The 20,267-nt window shown below is 42.0% G+C and overlaps 1 protein-coding gene across 17 annotated transcripts in view; it reads left to right on the forward strand.

The window, feature by feature from the left end:
• WNK2 (WNK lysine deficient protein kinase 2) overlaps nucleotides 1-20,267 on the forward strand; it is a 118,081-nt gene that overhangs the window by 27,440 nt on the left and 70,374 nt on the right. For all 17 annotated transcript variants that reach the window (XM_030043461.2, XM_030043448.2, XM_030043454.2 and 14 more), the window contains exons 3-5: nucleotides 13,759-13,931; nucleotides 14,904-15,124; nucleotides 18,853-19,010. In XM_030043461.2, the coding sequence (XP_029899321.1) occupies nucleotides 13,759-13,931; nucleotides 14,904-15,124; nucleotides 18,853-19,010 (552 nt within the window). The remainder of the gene's footprint in view (nucleotides 1-13,758; nucleotides 13,932-14,903; nucleotides 15,125-18,852; nucleotides 19,011-20,267) is intronic.

Here is a 20,267-nt window from a genome sequence, read left to right on the forward strand (position 1 = left end):
TACTCACCTGTCGCTTATCCTGGGGACTGTGGGAAACACAGTTCCAGGATTTACATTCTTTACAGTGAGCGTCCGTTACTGCTGGAGATTAAAAAATATCTTACTTGAATTGTTGGTTCTCCTTCACTAGTAATAAAGCTGTTGTTTCATACTAGGAAAAAGCTTTCATGCTATGCAAGCTACAGGGACTTCAGAGAGACCAGCATTTGTAGTCTTAAAAGGGCATATTGATTGGTCTTTATTAATAGGAAAATCTCTAAGGAGAGATGAAATACCTGAATTTTGGAAAGTTTAAAGAATAATTATAAAGTGTTTTAAAATCATATGAAAACTAGGCAGAGTTCCCAGGTCATTTTTCCTAACTTCTAGTCAAGTTTTTCACTATCCTGTATTTTGTGTTTTATAGGCGGTTAACTTTTACTGAGCAAAGAGATCCATCTTTGGAAAAAAAAAACAAAAAACTTTATAACTCCTTAATGAAAGTGTTTGGCAGTAATATTATTTGTCTATTGAATACAGAACCATTTTGTTTAATGTGCGTTGAACTAAATGGATCTTCAATCCTATGTTTTGCAGGCAATGCAATTTGTCTTTAAAAAAAAAAGCAAACCCAAGCAACCAAACCAGGCGGTGTCACTCAAATTAATATGATATTTGTATGCACTATTGGTTTTTTCTTTGGTTGTTTCAAGAGATTTTAGTCTTTTTATTTAATGAAATTAATAGAGGAGGGCAAACACTTCTGTTGGGTTACTTCTCTGTGGGTGGGTTCTTCTGTTCTGTAGTACCTTGCACTTGAAGTCAAACATGAGCCAAATTGAAAAGAGTTTTTATTTGCTTTGCGTAGGCACACATCATTACAGAGTGTGCAAGATAGCCAAGAATAGCGTCATCTTTATATACCCCCTTCTTAAGGGAGTTTGTAGAGTAAAGCTGGCTTTTGCATTTTTTTTTCCTGTTTGCAGAGTGTTTTGGGGGAGTGAGAGAGAACAGAGAGAGGAAGTTTTCTGTATGCTTTTCTAGCTAGGATTGGGTACTACAAATGTAGGAAATAATATGTGATTAAACATACAATAAGCCTTTTTTGGCAAATGATGTCTCTGTTGAGAGCGTCTTCTCCTTGCACTACTCGATGAAATATGACTGTGAAGCCCAAACTACCAGGCCATTGTTTTCCATAACGTAAGTTTCCCATTTGAAAGTCTTAAGTTTTCAATACTTAAAGGGGGCTTATGAGAAAGATTGGGAAAGACTTTTTAGTAGGGCCTGTTGCGATAGGACAAGGGGTATGGTTTTAAACTGAAAGAGGGTAGATTCAGACTAGATGGAAGGAAGACATTTTTTACGACGAGGGTGGTGAAGCACTGGAACAGGTTGCCCAGAGAGGTGGCAGATGCCCCAGCCCTGGAAACATTCAAGGTCAGGTTGGACGGGGCTCTGGGCAACCTGATCTAGTTGAAGATGACCCTGCTCATTGCAGGGGGGTTGGACTAGATGACCTTTAAAGGTCCCTTCCAACCCAAACCATTCTATGATTCTGTTCTTGAAATCTTTCACAAAATTACATACAGTGCTTTGTCCTCATAGTTTTCTGATCAATGTTGCTTTCTGTAGAGTCTCTGAATGTCTGATGCTCTCTGTTAAATACAGTATATAGAACATTCCTTGCATCACATTATGAAATCACATATTTTAGTGTATTAAACAGCTGTGATCAAGGGGTCTGAACACACTGACTCGTAAGAAATGTATCTATGCCCACCAGTTGTGAATCTGCCAGTGCAAGCTATGGTTTTTGTTTTGGTTGGGTTTTTTTTTTTCCTTATCCAGTTTTCAAACTCTTGTCATGATCGGCTGCAGGAACTCCTATCGCTAAGCACTGCTCACATTTGTTTAGATTTGGTGCTGCTGACTTCATGTTTTCATAGGTCCTATCTAGCCAAGATTTGAACTATCTTGTTTGTGTTTGATAACTAGCATTTGAATTAGTATTCTGGGGCCTTAGCCAAGGGTATCTATCTTATAACATAACTATGACTGTAACGTAACTATGCTACAGACTTCAAGTCAGAAAGTGCCACTCTGATCATCCAATCGAGTCTCCTAGGTACCTCGGTTCATAAGTGTTTCTTGGATGAATCTCTGACAGCCCCATACCCTCTCTCGGATAAATCGTGCAGACTGAACCCCTTAGCCATGGCCAGTATGCCATGTGAGTCTTCAGTGAGTCTCACGGCCCATCCTTAAAACGGGGTCCGTGCTAAGGGGCACGCTGAAAAGCGTGCTCCGTGCCAGGAGATGCTTTTTGCAGCAGGAGAATAGAGCAGACTCTCCTTGCTTCCCCCTCCAGCCCCGCGTTGCTGCTGCCCGGCCGGCCGTGCCTGGCCACGCTGGCCGCCCTCGGTCCCCTGTAGGGCCCGGCTTGGCCCGGCTCGGCTCGGCTCGGCTCGGCTGGCTCTCCGGCCCCAGCACCGGCTGTTCCGTCGCCGGTCCGAGTTACGCGACCTCCTGCCAGCCAAGTGTACAAGTCACTTTGTCAGAACAAAACCTAAGCCCTGCAGAGCCTCTTGAAAATCGTCAAGGACGTGTATTTTTATGTGTGTAACTTCTGTTTTGTGACTGATCGCTTACCCAATTTTTAATCGATTTATTTACATGGATATTTTCTGTTTCATTCTTATTCTTTCTTAATGTGAAGCAAATGCATTGCAGAAATCTGAGTTGATTATGTCAATGCTATTGTCTTTATCAACCCAAACATACACTCTCATTGGAAAGTGGCCAAGTTCTGTTTCTCATAAACCAATGTTGATGTTACTCTTTCATGCGCTGATGTTACCCTTTCGTGCTTTCCTGTTCAAGGGATGGGAAGTTAAGTTTTTAGCTGTTAGTATGTTTTAGCTGACAAGCTAGTGTTATTCTTTTGGGCAGGCTATAGAATGTCAAGCTTTGCAGGAGGGAAAAGAAAGAAAAAGGAAAGCTTTTGTTACAAATGTGATGCTTTCAGCTCAATTCTTAACAGTTATGGGAGACTTTGATTAATGTTTCCTGGCCAGGAGTGCAGCGTTCACCTTTGAGTGTTTTCTAACAGGTTGTCAGGTGGTGTTAGGAATGCACAAAAAGTGACAGCTCTTTTCAGCGTTTAAAAAGGTTCCCAAGTAAGACATTTCCAAACGCCAGATAAACTACTATGTAAGTGTTCAGGAGCTGGGATACCCCAATCTGCAGTGTCTTTGTGGCAGTGAAAAGTCCCTGTCCCTACTTTGCAGGAGTTTTGCAAGCATGCTACAGGGAACGCTTCTTTCCAGTGTCTGAGTTGTTACAGCAGAAAAGATGGCCTAATGGCTTGCTCCTTCATCTTTGCACTATATCCTGCCCACGTATCTTTTCTGTTGAATCTTATTTCCAGCAGCAGCAAGCAGTTGCTCCTCTCTTGGGTGCTGCGTGCTGTGGAGCAGGGCTGGAACGAGAGCAGAGTGTTCCTGGGGCAGCTCTGAGGCCTCTGAGACTCTTGACTTCCCGCGTGCAGGAGTTTAAGTTGGATGTTTGCAATAATATGGCCTTCTGCAAGGGTTTTGTTTTTTTTTTCAAAACAGAAAGAGCAAGTCATGTTAAAGGACTATTTTCCTGTATCCTCTTCCAATGAACTCCCCCAACAGGTCCCTAGCAGAAAACAGAAGCGAGTTGGGCGGAGGAAGAGTTCACGATACTGCTGGTTGTGGTGCATCTATCTTATCCATCGATCTCCAGAGTGTACCGAGGAACTCCATATTGGTTTTTTGTGTCCTAGAAATGTGAACCATGGACACAGAAGAGTTAATGATTATGTGTAGGTGGCTCAGCAGGCCACAATGTGAGGAAGAACTGAAAAAGTTTCTCTCCAGGGTCCATTAAGCCACTATTACAGTTTAAATTAAGGTCTATGCAAAGACCCATCACTTTTCTGCTGTCTAGCTATTTTATATTCCTTTCCCTCAATATAATTAATTTCAGCATATATGTACATAGACACACATGCACTTGTTCAGTCTTACTTGTTTTGTGAAAACAAAGATGGGAAAATTTATGAGATGCTGAACTTATATCAAAGGCTGCGTAGGCAAGTTCTCCTTGCTCACCTGGCTTGTGCACCAAGACAGCTCTTCTCCAGGAAGAAAATAAAATATGTCCAGATAAATAAAGGCTGCAGTCACTGGGGTGATGAAGGAGACAGAAGGTGCAAGTTGTTCTCTTGCATGGAGAGCTCAGGGCGGCTGCTGCAGCCCCCGCCGGTGAGACCGAGGGGACCTCCTGATGTTCTCCCCTGGGCTCAGCTCTGCTTTGCTGATGGGTTTTAAGGTCTTCAAGTATTATGCTGCATTGGATGGACAGGAACAAGTGAGAAATGGCTTTTAACTCCTGCTTTTATGTGACTCGAGGTGGTTTTTGTGAGAAGAGTGATCAAATTAAAGGTATATTCATCGCTGTGTAAGAACCATGATTTGAAGAACTCTGAAAATATCTTTCTACAGCCTGCTACAGGCAGGGCTGTTAAATAGTTGTTAGTCCAGCTCTCTGGTTTGGTGGGGAGTCTTGGGGTGTTTTGTGGTTTTGGGGTGGTTGGTTTTTTTTACTAATTACAAAATTTTTGAGGTAGTTTCCTAAAATAAATGTACTTACTTAGGCTGTAATTAAAGACTAATTCTGAAGGCCTGTTCAGTGGGTATCTTCTAGGATTGGTAAGGCTGCCGAACCTGTGGTTGATTAGCGAATCCAATGTGGTTCAAGGGCATAATTTTGGAGGCAGAAAATATATGTTCTGACTTGAAGGATCTCCATTACAAATGTGATAATATATTTCCCGTTGCTGCATTTCTTGTTAAATAAAAGTTCCAAAGGGAATGGTTGGTTTTAAGTGACTTTTCTAAATTAGCATATTTCATGAATGATGAATACTAATACAAAGTAAAAACATTTAAAAGTCATTATATATATGTCACGTTTATGTTCTTCTATTTATAAGGTGTCAGCAGATAGAAATGAATCTGGTTTAGCTAGTGCTCAGCTTTGCTACTTCTGCAAAGAAAATTTTGATAATTTACAAAGTATTTTGCTGAAACTGTAAAGCCATGCAAATGTTTCTGTTGGGCCTTAGCAGATATACCATTTTGACAGATTTTACCATTCAGAACACCTACGATGCTGGCAGGTACATGTTATGTGGCTGCACTTGGGTTACAGTGAAACTGTTTTATTACTTCTGAATGTCTGTGACTGTAACTGAGCATCCTATTCTCTACTTAGGGTTATTGGTGGATTATAATTAATTTACTGGTAAGAATATTTCACTTTAAGTATGTTTTACAAACTGAAGTACGGAATTGCTAGCTTATAGCAGGATGGGAAATGGTAGCACTAATGGGATGAAAATGAAGTTTGCCTGTTCGAAAGGCAGGATTGAATGCTATGTGAGACACACTCAGATTAAATTTGCCAGGGCAAAGCTAAGTAAAACTTGCCTTGTTCTGCTAATTCTTCGTGCTGGGTTAATTTTGGCTGGCAACACTTATTGGCCAAATGAGCGTTAACATTTACACGCTGAACGGTAACGTGGGTTAAATAGCAATGTTTTCTGTTCACCTGGGAAGGCTGAGAAAGCGGTAGTGCTCCTGTGGCTGGGTCTCCCCGACGGGCGAGGAATGGCAGCCCCTCTTTTTTAGGAAAGACAAGACTTCTACTTGGCAAGCACACAGCGAGGAGAAGCTGAAGGGGATTTCATACCCATAAAATAAATCAATTTGAAAATTGCCTTAGAGTAAGGAGAGAAGCTGAAAGACGAAAAAAATCGGATGGCTTCTCTCTGCGTGCAAGCGCCCTGCTGCTGTGCTGGTCTGGAGACAGGTTTTATCTGTCGTGTTATACCCGTGTTACGCTGGGAAGCACCAGCCCTCTGAGGGCAGCGGCATCTCCTCTCTTCCCTCCGCACATTCTCAGCCCTCTGAAGATGATTTTTAGGCAGCAGCGCTGAAATGTCTCGTTCCGTTCCTGCTGTGGCCCAGGCCAGAAGGACTGAGGCTCCAAGGGATGGCTGGAGCCACCTCCTCCTCTGTCCGGCCACGTGGTGAATAGCCGAGTCCAGTGCCGAAACAAGGACGATTCGTAACCACGGTGGTTAAAATTGCAAAGGCATCAGCCATTGTACTTGGAGGTATTTGCATCTTCTTTCTGAGTCTTCCAGCCTGCAGCTTGTGCTCTTCCAGACCCCTTAGATAGGAAGACAGAAGTAGGAGCCAGCTGTGGGTGGGTCACGGGACCGGGATCACGGGCACATCGGCGTTTGGCGTCATCTGTTTGAGATGTTATGACATTTTACGTGCCCAAATACCGTGTTTATGGATGACATGAAGTAGGTGAAGCAAAATGCTTTTTAAAAACAGCACAAACTGTTGCATAGACTTTAATGAATGCTAGATTTAGAAGTGAATTCCAGACAATACCAAAATACCAAATTCTCACGACATGTCTAAAATGTTTTTTTGGTGGTTTGTTTTTTTTTTCTTTCTGTGTGAGCAGAGGTGGTCTGGTGTCACGGGTTTTGTCCAGCTTTTTTCACACATTGATTTCACAGTTTCTTTTGAAAAAGTCATTTTGTGAGGCAAGCCTGAACTGTTTCTGGTATTTCATCTAAAATTACAAGCTTATGTGGAACCTGTGAAGCGCTGGTAATTAAGAGAGTTAATGGGGTGCTACCTGCAATTAATTCAATTGCTTGTGACATGAACTTTTTTGTTTAATCATAGGTTATCGTAGTGCAGTTGTGTTGGGAGGTTTTCATCTGTAAAACACGGTCTCTGCCCATGGTGTTGGGTTTCTTGGGCGTTTTCACAGCTCTCCCGTTGAGATTTGAGATGTTGATTCCCCTTCCTCCTGCACCTTGCAGGATGAGTTTATTTAAGTTCTGATGTTCAGTAGAAGACATGGATCTCGTCATTCCTCTGTCATAAGACTTTGACACGTCCCTTAAGCAATTTAAAAAGTAGCAAGCTGTACTTGCGTCCAGCAAAAAAAGCAAGCTCAGCCTTTTCTATAGTGCCAGATCTAGCTGTAAAGATCCAAATTCAGCTCTTAATTTTCTGTGGATTTCTAGCAACGACTCAGGCAAATAAGTGAATCTCTCTCAGCCTGTTCTGTAGCTCCTGCTTGTTGAATTGTGAGTGTCCTTGGGGGCAAAGGCTGCTTTTTATGCATTTGGAAAATGAGTTACCACTGGGAAACCTCACTGTGCTTCACTAATACAGCTAGCAAATAGCAGGCTGTAACTTCACCGAGGGTGACTTAGTGAAGAAGAATGTTGGCTGAATGCTGATAAGTAGTGAAGCTGTAAAATTTTCTTCCTGATTTGCAAGTTGTTTAATGGCATCTGCTGTTCACAGAAAGGGGATTTCTCCTTTAGGATCGCTTTAAATGATATGTGCTTATAATTGAATGTACAGGGTGTGGGAATAAAAGGTCCTGACTGCTATTAAAAATTTACAGCATAGGCATAATAATAATAAAGGCATAGAGCTGGTACATGAGAGCAGCTACTTGAGTAATATCTGGAGCTCTTCACAGTCCCAACTCCTGCGTGTCTGAGCCTGCTTTTGCTCCCAGTTATGTCTTTGGGAGAAATCCTAGATTCCTCTGATAGTGGATTAGACAAGTTTTAATGTGGAATGCAAAAGGTGATTGCACTAAATGAGTAAAGTTTTCATTTTAAATATGAAAATTGTTTTTATTTTTTTCTTCTAAAATGTGTTATTGTTCATATTTATTTCTAAAGGCCTTCAAATTTTTAAAATTTGAAAACTTTTGCAAAATTGTGACGTTTCCCTGAAGAGGCAGTGCTGACAGTACAGAATTTAATGAATTAATAGTCATATGCAGGTACCAGCTAACGCATCCTAAGTTCACTGTCGGAGCAAAGCAAGCTCTTGGCTTACACTGCAGGATGTCTGGGAAGGCTGCTGTCTATTCCCACCAAGCTGGATGTCTTGCTATCAAACTCGTGACTGTAGGACAGACCAGAACCGCACTTCTGTTCCTAAATCCACAATAAACCAATAGACAGGCTACATGGGAGAAAGCTGTCAATGGATCCCGCTGCTGATTTCATATGTCAAGGCAATCTCTGATATGAAGAGTGGTTGCAGTACATAAGCAAATGTACATATTGGCATGCAGATGTGAAAATGTAATGATATGAACAGATGTTCATTCTGCTGATTTAGATATTTGATTCTGTTCTGTGTCAGAAGTTTCTCTTCAGTTTCCTTTTCTTCACCACTAATATGGGTAAGAGATGTTACACCTTGTGCACGACAGCGGTGAGCCCTTCCCTCATTTGCTGACCTGCTGCTCTTACTTGCTTCACCAGACAGACCTTATTCTGTTCCGAAAGGAGGACTTTGTCCTGTTAGGCAAAATTAAATAACCATCAGTAAATACAGCTATGTGAGTTTAAGCACACAGAAGTAGAAGTCCTTAGGCCAAGAAGTCTAGGTAAGATATCCGAGTTGTGTGCCAGGGAGGGAGACGTGCTCGTACAAATGTGTGGGCAGGAGAGGAGGGGACTCTCAGATGTCCTTAGCGAGGCTATGACACACCAAACAGACAGCTTGAACCCGTCGGGGCTGGGGAGGGAGCTCTCAAAATAGCGAAGGGTCTTTTCAGACTGAGATGGGAGAACTTTGGCTGAAGCCAGCAGTACTGTGGCCCAGGCTCGCTCACTAGCAAGTGTGAGTTTATTCTTAAGTCATTGCCACTTATAAAGTGTTTAAAATAGTTTAATTCTTTTAACATTACTGAAAATTCAAGACTTTAAAAGGAGGAACTTAAACACAGCAAAACTGCAAAGCAGCACAACTTTCTAGTTTGGTAACAGCTGTGCTTCAAACCCTGCTCTTGCATGGTTACAGGCATTGCTACGTAAAAAGTAATTTTTTGTGTGGTCTTATTTTTACTTCTTTCATTTGATCCCCTTTCCTCGTGGGGTGAGGGTATAGTTTATTCCCAAATCTGTTAGGCCCTCACAAGTAAGTAGGCAAGAAACTTGACCTCAGTTGTTAATCTTTCTTAGAAATCTTCTAAAGATTCGGGTGAAAGCCAGTGTCTTGCTTGTATAACTTTCAAAGTCTTAGTCAGAGCCCATATGTTACAACCTGGAGGAAATGATGCTTGGGGATGACTAACAGAACATGTTCCTGCTGTTAATTTGGGTGTCATTCCAGAAATTTAATTCGTAAGCTCTCCCTTTCATTTTGTTAACACATTTACTTACTAATTCCAGTCTTTGCTGTTGTTCCCCACTAAGGAACTTAATGAAGGGATAAATTTTATATTAACAAAGAGAGGTATTTGTTCACCCTGCCTGGAACGAGTAGGGAGAAGCAGAGAACATACCTGTGTTAGATTAGCAGAAATATGATTTACGGATAGGAAATTTACTTTAATGTAGCTTCCTGCCACAAACATTGTTTTGCTCCAGTCTCTCTGAATGGGTGTGTAATTTACCAAGAGTGAGGCTATAAAGTACTAATCGGGAATTATTTCCTCCTTCCAAAAAGAAGCAAATAGCTTTCAATGGTTTGATGCTTAAAACTGACCATGCAGTTATAATCTGATTTGCAACAGGAAAGCTAGGAAAATTAATGAAGAAAAGGTAGCTTACAATTTATAACCTCTTCTTAATCACTTGTTTAATATCTGTCTGTTGGCTTGCCCTTCATAGTGAAGGATACACTGTATAACTGCAACTCAATTAGGGCTTGTTTATCTATATGAAAGGTGAAATCATGGAGCAATCAGCCAGCCAGGCTGTATGTGTGACTGGTGATGCTGTGCCCGAGATGCACCGTGAATGCTTGCTGTTGTGGTTTATTCCAGCAGAAGCACTCCGTAAGCACTTAACCACCAGAGCCCAGAGTAGCTGCAATAATAAAATGTCAGATTCTCAACACAGGGTTAAGGCAGCTAACCACAGATCCATGTGGCTGCACTGGGGAATGCCTTTTGAAACCAGTCTGCTTTGTAGGCTGCGTGGCAGTGGATGCAGTCTCCTATCTGCTCTTGTGTTTTGTATGACTTAGTGCTTTTTTGCTGCTGGGCATGATTCTAGCTATGGCATTGCAATAAAATAAGAGGTGATTGATGTGTATGCATTGTGTAGGTATTTGCAAAGCTGATACATCTAAAGCTCTGAGGGTGAGAAAGCTCGTTGTTACTGTGTCCACTCCCTTTGGTGCTCTGATTCCAGCTGTGTGGCTGACAAAGTCTGTACTGAAGCCTTTTAAGCTGACTATTCTTCACAGTTTATTAAGATGCAGAAACAACACAAACCAAGCAGCTATCTCGCTTCTTGCTTGGTTCTGTTTAACTTCAGTTTGTCTGGAAAAGTTAAACCAGCTCAGTGCGATTGCTGTGGACTTCTGAAAGTTGAAGTTTATTTTAGAAACCTTGGGGCTAAGTGGTAGGCTTGAGAAACTTTCAGTTATTTGAGATGAAATTACAATGTCGCCTCCTGAGCCAAGACTTTGTGTCCCAACAAGGAGGGAAAGAGCCAAGAAGTGTGAATGCCTTAAAACGAGAGGGAGCGTGTAGATATCTGCAAACTAATATGGATATCTCCCGGATCACATTGAGAGGAACGTTTTCCAAGTTTCAAGTCTCGTCTCTTGAGGAAGCTCAGAATAGCAGTAATGCCATAAATGCAGTGGAGCAGACTGAGCAGCGAGCTTGTTTGTCAACTCGGCGTGGTGCTGCTGTTGCACTTGTTGAAGCTGTGGAGGAGCAGGGCCATCACGTGTAAGTTGGTGTCCGTGAGCCTCCTTGTTCAGCTGTACGATGTTGTAAACATCTGCTGCTGCAGATAGCATGATAGTTGATGACTCCTTGGGTGAATCTGGAAACTTGCTTCATTCCCCCGAATTTTGATAAATTTGGGTTATGCAAAGTGATGCCTTAAATCCAGCTAAGTGAATTAGCTTCCTTTGGCATGACCTTTCCAAAGAATCCTGTTTCCCATCTTAAAATTTGATGTCCTAAGGTTGTTTCAGGCTTACACCCTTACCTTCAGCATAGGGACATTTCGCCTTGTGTGGATTATATGATGGGAAATAAGTGTCTGTGATCCCAGTGAAGGTTTCTTGGGTTTGGATTAAACCCCGAGTGAGTCATGCAGTTAAATGGGTGCTTTTCTGCTTCAGACTAGGAAACAGTTCAACTGTTAAGCCCTTTCAGAAACAGCTTATGCTTTAGCCAACGACTCATGGGTCAGGTTCAGCCTGGAGGAATTTAGGAAAGGTTGTTTGAGCCCTTACAGCGCTGGAGACCCTTCCCGTGGTGGGGAACGTGGCATGCGAGGGCGGCTGCCCTGCCCCAAGCCCTGCCTGTATGTCTTCCCTGCCCTCACCTCTCCTCTCAAGTGTTAGTACTGGACCCAGGCTTTCTCCTGAGAAAGATGCTCAGCTATCACTCTGATAAAAAAAATCCAGATTCTTTCTACTGTAGTTATAGATAAAATACATATTTGTCTTCCAGAATCACTTCGTTGCAGTTGCCCAGCTTGCTGTCTTAGCACTTTGAATTCAGACAGCAGCCCAAATGATCTGGCGCTCATAATATGTAGAATATACAGAATATGATTGTCTGCAGTGTTTGAAGGATATTTTTAAAAGTTACCCTTAAAGTAGCAGTGGAAAATTTCTCCCTGTGCTCAGAAATCTGGAAATGAATCAAGGGGTATGGTATTACTTTTTTTTTTTTTTTTTTTTTTTTAATTAGAAGGTTTTTAAAAAACTGCTGGATCTGTGTGGCGGCCTTTTCCTTTCTCTGCTAGCCCACACTCTGCTCTTCCTGTCTCACACAAGGACTTGCTCCTTTTCCTCCTTAATAGCAGTGTGTCTGATTTATTCTACAGGGTTTAAATTAAGAGGAAACTCAGCAGTAGGGGAAGAAGTGATGGATTTGAAAGCAATTCTCAGGCTCTTCTGCCCTGGCTCATTAGGCAGCCTGCCTTTTTTTTTTTTCTTTTTTTTCCCCCTTTTCTTTCTTTTCTTTTCTTTTCTTTTTTTTTTTAACACAGAAAAACCGCCTTGCTCTCGGCTGTCAGCGTTCAGCACGCTGCTTGCCCGCCTGTCCCCGGCAGTGCCGCTGGGTGCGGGGGGATCCGGGCATCGGTCCCCACGGGGCACCCCGCTGTGCCAGCCCAGATGGCTGCTGTTGCTCAGGGCAACGTTAGCTCTAATGCTGCTCCATAAAACGTAAAGAAAACTGAGAACCTTCTCAGCGGCCATGGGTAAAATGGAAACGCTCCCCCCACGCACGCACACCGCTGGGGAAGCAGGTTTTCTGTCTTCCAAGAAGAGGCAAAGCATCATCATTTCAACCCGGTTACTCGTCTTGTGAAGTCTCTGCGAAAAGCTGACTTGTTCGTAGCCACGGAAATTCTCGTTGCAGTATTGAGTTCTTTGCGATTGCAGATGAGGGCAGGCTATCAAAATGGCAGTGGCCTGATCCCGCTGCGTCTTGGTTACAAATCAGCTGGGTGCCAATTTAATTCACTACATATATGCTCTTATAAACATCCCTAAGTGCACTGAGAAAAGGAAAATGTCTGAGGTTAAAATATGAACTAATTAATCTTTGTGATTTGTGAGCCTTTGCTTCTGTAAGTAAGAACAGTTACACAATTGTGCCTTTTAAAGAATGAAAAAGCTTCGTTTCTAGGGCAGTGGAGGGAAGTGCTCCCAGCCCGACCAGCCATCCAGGGGAGATGAACCAGATGGTGACAGCAAAACTCCCATTTTGCTCTTTTACATCGTGTAAAGAGGCTAGAGCGTGGATCTGAGCTGCTTGTTGTAAGGGTCTCCACGTTGCTAACGAGGTCCAGGCGGCCCAGTAGGCTTCTGCTGCTCCGTGCGGAGGAGGAGCCGGGCTCTGCGTGCTCCTTGCAGGGCCACTTCACAGCCTGGAGTTTATGGTAAAGGCGCCTGGAAAACCAGACCCGTAGAACACGACATTCCTCACATTTCTAGTCTAAAAGAATAAGTATTTCCATGCAGCCAGTGTGCAGCCTGCAGAAAAGGCTGAAGGACAGCTTTAAGTCCTTCCTTTGTCGGCTTTAAAGAAAAGTCTGTAAAACTAGGCAGAACGGCAAACAAATAGCAAAACAGATGTGTTTGGTTTTTTGGAGGGGGGTATTGTTTTAATTGGTCCCCAGAGGGCTGGGCTGGGCTGTAGAGCCCAGCGTGGTTACTGGAGGACCTCACCTGGTGGTCACTGCCGTGGTTCCCAGGAGCGGTCCTGGAAGGTGGTGAGCAGTCACAGCTGCAAAAGACAGCAGCAGTTGGCTGTGAGGACATCCGTACCTGGAAGTGAAATCCTGCGTGTGTTAATCTCTTGGATAACGAGCCTCACAAAACCAAAACAAGAAGTAAATAGCTGTGTGTTGATCCATCAAGCCACGGGTGTTTTTCCGTTGTCTGAAATATTAATGCTGTCATGTAGCATAGCATAGCACAGACATCTCTTTGTTCGGAGGCGAGTCTTTGTCTTCTTGACACTGGGTTTAAGGCAAGTGCCCTAGTTCATAAACACTGCTCATCTCTTACATAAAGTATTTTATAATTGCTCTTGATACAAGCGTAAAACAAATCTAAAATTCTGAATACCCTAGCAATGCGGTGCCTTTATTTTATTTTTATCCGTTCACTACTAATAATGTCTTATTTTGGATTGTAGGACAGAAAACTCACAAAAGTAGAGAGGCAGAGGTTTAAAGAGGAAGCAGAAATGTTGAAAGGTCTACAGCATCCAAACATTGTGAGATTTTATGACTTCTGGGAATCCTGTGTAAAAGGCAAAAGATGCATCGTGCTGGTTACTGAGTTGATGACCTCTGGAACACTAAAGACGTAAGTACTGTGCTCCTGGTGAGGAGGCTAAGAATAGTGATGGAAATTTTTAGAAAAATCCTACTTTCATATTCTGAAAAAAGGCATCTCCAGATAAAAGAAAAAAATGGAGCTGTTCTCTGGTGTCTGTCACTTGTCCCTGCATTTGAACTGCATTGATCTGACAGGAAGAATTTTGGCCTCCATCTCTCTTTCCCTGCTCTCCTGTTTCAGTTATGCAACGAGAAGCTGTTCTCTGGGTGTTTCATCTTCTGCCTGTGACGTTTCAATTTGTCAGGGTGTGTTTTCGTGATTGCTTTTGTGCTTGTATTTGCATGTTTTGTTAGAAAATTCAGATAGAATAGCACTCGAATGGTAGTCTCTCTTCTTGAAGCAGAAGGTGCTCTAGGTTATCTACTAAACAGTATTAATTAATAGCTTTTGGTACTGACAATCTTGTTAAGGTTGATATAAAACAGTTGGCATGAATTCTGGAACAGATTTGCAGCCCTAATGGGAGCAGTACTCATCACTGCATAGATCCAGTGTGCTACTCAGCCAGTGCATTAGCAGGTTCTACATTTTTCCAAAATGTACCTTCCCAATCAGTATTTTAGGTAAATGGAAAAAATGCAGGTGCATGGTACAGAGGTCAAAGTCCTGTGGTTAAAATTAAACTTCAGTATTCTTCTGATTTGAAGATATGAAACATATTCTAAAGTGGTTCTCTGCGTGAAGTGAATTGCTGTACTTGTAAATGTTTGGTTGTATTTGCACCAAAAATGGTTATTATCTTCCTCCCTAAAAGTGAATGCTGTAATTCCTCCTTTGAAAAGATCTATTTCTTTCAATTTTGTGATATTTCTGAGCTGCTATTATGGCATCTAAGAAGGGGCTTTTATCCAGAATGGAGTTTCAGCTGTTCAAGCCCCTAGAATCTTTAATAACACTTCATTTTCTTTATACCCACTTCTGTCTATATTTGTGCTCTAGGTATCTGAAGAGATTTAAAGTGATGAAACCAAAAGTCCTGCGTAGTTGGTGCCGGCAAATCCTGAAGGGTCTTCTTTTCTTGCACACAAGAACTCCACCAATAATTCACAGAGACTTAAAATGTGACAATATTTTTATTACTGGACCAACTGGATCTGTGAAAATAGGAGACTTGGGCCTGGCAACCCTCAAGAGAGCTTCGTTTGCCAAAAGCGTAATAGGTAATCCTCTTGTTCCCCTTGGTGTCATTCTGTTAGTATAGTGGGTGTCTTTCTAATATCTGCCTTTCACGTTTTGCATTAGTGGCTTTTTCACTTGTAAGTTGGTAGTAGAGATTAAAATGGTTTTGTGACTGTTCCCTTTATACCGCTATAAAAAACAATCAGGAGGAAATGGTATAATCTTCTTCCTTCTGTATCACAATGGTAAAACACTTCTTTTGTGTGTTCTGTAATTGAAATATTACTTGGTATCCACAAATCCTTCTCCTCTCTCCTTCAAAAGGAGCAGCAAGGGTTCTCAGCAACTTGTGTGCATCATCCTCCTGAGAACAGGCTCAGTGCCTGCTGGACAAGGAGAAGAAAAGAGAGGGGAGAGGGAAGAGAAAGGATGCCCTGCTCTTTCCCTAAGAAGGGAGTGCTGCAAAAGCCTGGGAAAGCCCCCGGGAAGTCTTCTGCTTCCAGTGACGCTGGGATAGGGACGGTTACTTTTGCTGAAGGGAGAGGCAGGCAGTAGTGCCCTGCGGAGCCGGGCTTCTCTCCTTTGCAGAGAGGTTGTAGGGGAGCTGGCCTGGCTGGAACACCTTATCCCCAGTTATTGGGGCATCAGCAAAACAGGCTGCTTCTGCAGGCAACTGCAAAGCTCGTCCCTGCCTCGACGCCGTCCTGGCAGAGTTCTGCTGAAACAACATTTGCAATTTATTAAAAATCAGTAGGTACGAAATTAAAAGAAATTTCCACTAGGATATGCAATAGCTGATGCCCTTAGGTGGTGCCTGCATATGAGGAGTGTTAGAACCTGGGTTTGCTTGAACTGGGAGGACGTTTTCTGAATGACTGTCGAAGGACGTCGTTTCCTTGCAAAAGTTGCATTTAATGTTTTCTGTGTAAATGTGACGTTTCCCTGAATTCTCAAACATTTTGTGTTTTTAACCCAAGCTTCTGTAGCAAATCTCTCTTGTTCAGATCTGTAGGTGATGGTTCTAGGAAGCTGCAAATTCCTGAGAAATGATGCTGAAAGTAGGGGAAGTAATAATGCACGTAGTCGTATTTCAGCTTACAATATAAATGGAAATTAGATTCTAGGTAATTAGAGTTAGCAAACTGATAGTGACAACCACTGTTCCCTTACTATATATGAAAATAGCATCCTATCTTTCAAGTAGTAGTTGCTGAAATAATTATTTTAGTATCTCAAACTTTCAGAGATTATAATTGTTTACAATTATTTGTACAAAAGCACTGACCTTAATGCTTAGTGAGCCCAGTATCTTTGAAGTCAAAATGATAGAAATTCTGGTTATGTGCTTGGCTACTGTGGGTTTGCTCTTAATCTTGTTGATTTTAGTGAAATCATGTTGGTTTATATCTGTTAAGTTTCTCTAGTTTTTTACTTCTAATAATTGGTGGGTTTTTTTTCTGTTGAGGGTCAGTATTTCTTCACATAATTTTTTTTGCAGTATAACAATTGTCCATGGGACATAATGGAATAATATCAGTAATACCAATACTGGGAATAATGTCAGTAATACCAATACAGGTTTTTGTAAAATTGGTTGTTACCACAACACTGTCAAAGCACGCTCGTGTCTAAAAGAAATTGAATACTGTAAAGGGCTGCAGGTTGCTGGCGAGGTGTCTGGATTCATTTGGCAATATAACCGAGCTTATCTTTTTCATGAGTAGTGCTGCTCCCAAGAAAGAATTAGGAGGGCTTGGAAACACTGGTGAGATGAGTAATTCTGCCCCCTCCATAGATGTAGTAGCTTTAAAGGAATATTAGTAGCTGCAATTTTACATCGGCTTGAACGGAATGAAGTCAGCATGGCTGAGGTCCAGTTTTTCCCTTGCTGCGTTCGTGCCATCGCTGATGCTCGTCTGACCTTGCGGTGTATCTCTGCAGGGAGCTGAGCCAGGGCAAAACTCCCTCTGCCAAGAGGAGTTCAATAGATGCTGAGCGGCTTTACGTTTAGGTGGTCTGTTTTGTTTATGGATACTTGTATGTATTCCTTCCCGCCCCCAAGGGATGGGGGGAAAATGTCATTTTCGTGCTATTTTGGAATGGTGTCAAGAATTTCATTTTCTGCTTAGACTATTGCAATCACTTTTTCAGATTTGCTTTAAATGCTCCGTAATTCATGAGATTCACTGCCTCTGAGTCTTGTTCCTTCTAAAACAAGGTAGCAGCTCCAAAAAACATTCTCTGTGGCAGTTGTTAACCGTTTCAGAGCAGCAGCCACTGCCCATGTGACAGCTGGGAGAAAAAACCTAAGAGCAGGTACTAAGTTAAGCTTTCATGACATGGGTCTGGCTGATTTGCAAAGGCTGAAGGAATGAGTATCTTTGAGGTGGAAGGAACATAAACAAGGGGAGAGATTGATCCCGAATTTTGCAAAATGAATTTTAGGGGAATGCTTGTGCTGAGGCTTGTTTTGTGTTAGGCCAAGTCTACTTCAGAAAATGTGCAAAAGCAGAGTTTTTACTGACAGACACTAATTTTGAGAGACATCGTTTATGTTGCCATTAAAAAAAAAAACCTTAAATCAAGTCCCCAAACATATACGAGAAATATTTTTTCCCGGTATATGTTAATTTAATTACAGTTGTGCTTTTGCTGCTGGTGTAGAGATGTCATAACAAAAGACAAACAGACCCGCCAGGCTGCCACAGGGCTCTGGGGGGAGGTTGGGTGCCGAGGTGGCTGCTGCTGGGCTGGACGGGCAGAGTTTGTCTGCGTCCTTCACGTGGTCCAAGACCTCTCGTGCTCCTTTTGGCATCCCAGTGCTCGCGGCTCGCTGGTCTGCTCCCGCAACACATGACTGCATTGTTCTCCTTTCCTTCATTTTTTTCTAAATGTAAAAAGGAAATAAATTAGTCTTGACTCCTAAGCATAAATTACCTTACGAGATACAGTTCCTGGAATAAATTACCTAGGTGTTAATTTTTTTCCCGTTTGCTTTATAAGACTGCGCTTTTCAGAGTAGTTTGCTGTGCAAACATTGCAGGCGTTGTAAGTCACTGCATGTCATAAAGCTGCAATTTCCCATTATGAAGCAGTAAGTACAGTGGTTCACTTAATATTTATCCAGTTGCATCAGATTTCTGACACCCTAATCCCTGTTGAGTAGGACCTTATTCTGTGAGTAGCCTCACTGATTTGTCCCACTGAACCAGTGACGGAATTAGGTTTAATGTTTTGTGCGTGACTTTGTAGGTGATTTGTGATACTACTTGCTTTCAAAGTGCTGTCTGTCTTCCGGCTGGTTGCTATGTATCTCTGGAGGAAAAAAAAAAGAAAATTTGCGTTGATAAAAACAAGACTGAAGGTTCTCGTTTCTTCTCTCCTTTTCACCGCCACAAGCCTGTACACATCCCTCTCTTCACCGAGAAAAAGAAACCATTTCATGACTTCCAGTATGGTCAGGCAATGTGCCATATCTCATTTTCTTGTTAATTTTTGAAGTTTCGATACTTTTTTTTTTTCCACTTCCTCTTCCTCCTTGTATTATTACCAGTGAGCCATGGGTATGTAAGTGTATGTGTTGACTTTGGGTTTCTTCCCTGGAGGAGGATGCTTGAGCTTATTCTAGTTACTTCCCTCTTTTGAAATAATCTTGCATGCACCCTTACACAGCTGTAATGGGCACACTCCTTATAGGCAAAAAAGATTGTGGTTAAAGCCGTTTAGACTTCATAAAAAATTTACATTCTTTTTGTGTATGTTTGTGTAGGTACACCAGAATTTATGGCTCCAGAAATGTATGAGGAACACTACGATGAATCTGTGGATGTCTATGCTTTTGGAATGTGCATGTTGGAAATGGCTACCTCAGAATACCCTTACTCAGAATGCCAGAATGCTGCTCAAATTTACCGGAAAGTAACCTGTGTGAGTAAACGTCCTTAATTTGTATTGGGATTTTGTAATTTGAAGGTTTAAAAACATATTTCGATGGGGTGTCGGTACTGTCGAATGTGTAGTGTGTTGAGAGTATCCGAGCTCTGGGTTACACAAACCTGTTGCAGGTTTATTTGTAAGCTTGCATTCCCATGGTTGGATTGTGTTAGACTGTACTGCAGCTGTGTAAAATACCTTCAGTAATCTTTGTTGCTGATTTTGTCTCCATCAGCCAAAAATACATAAAACTTGGGAAGAATGAGCAGGGAACAATCTTTGCTCTAGTTTTGCCTCCTAAATGGGGACTTTTCAGACTTGATCAAGTTTCCTACAAAGCTAAAATGACTAACTTTTTGGTTACAGCCTAAATACTTATTTATATGTTGGAGGATGTTTGATTCAGATTTCCAGCACAGATTCCCTCTGTTTGTATGTGTAACAAACTATCTGAAGATATAAAAGGGAAAAGACAGCGATGTTTAGTTTTGGACTCGGCCAGAGGAGCTTTATATCTGCATTTTGGAATTCTGTGAGGTCTGGTAATCCCCAGACAGGAACCGTGGAAATGGGTTTGCTGCATTTTCAGGTGAGGTTAGGCTGGAGGAGAGGTCAATCTAAAATAATTTCTACACTGAATAAGATACCTTCTCCAACATTCTCATCCCTAGATGATAAATGTATTTGTCTACATGAGCTGTACTGCAAATGCCTGAAAAAACTCCTGAGTCTGTAAGATGCTATCAGATTGCAAATCACTGACTGCAGAGAAATGAGACTTGCCAAAGGCTTTGGCAGCTGTGGTTATATTCTGTTCTATTTGGTTAAATGAAACCAAGAGTTACAAGAGGTTTTTTTCAGGATAGGTTATGTCCAACAGACTGGTTTGTCAAAGATATTCCCAGGTATTTCTTTCCATCTGGTCGCTACAAAAGATGATAGTGAGCTGTGTGGTTTGGCCCTCGTGCATCACCTAAAGATGCAGTCTGCACACTCGGGATGTGAAGAGGGTAATCCTCGGAAGAAAGCTGTACTAAAATTTGCAGAGATTAGCTACAGATAAGGTTGCTTTTATTTCTTTGACCTGTAAGGTAGAAAGAGTAATTAGGCTTACATCTCTCAGTCTCCAAAACCGTGGTCCCAAAATTAGTGTGTATTCCTCTTTATCCAACTGCTTGTTATGAGCAAAAATCTTCCCAAATGAAAGTTAGCAGTAACTGGTTGATTTAGAAAGGTGATTGAGACCACTTG

This window comes from Aquila chrysaetos, chromosome 20 (genome assembly GCF_900496995.4).
Source record: "Aquila chrysaetos chrysaetos chromosome 20, bAquChr1.4, whole genome shotgun sequence".
NCBI lineage: Eukaryota > Metazoa > Chordata > Aves > Accipitriformes > Accipitridae > Aquila > Aquila chrysaetos.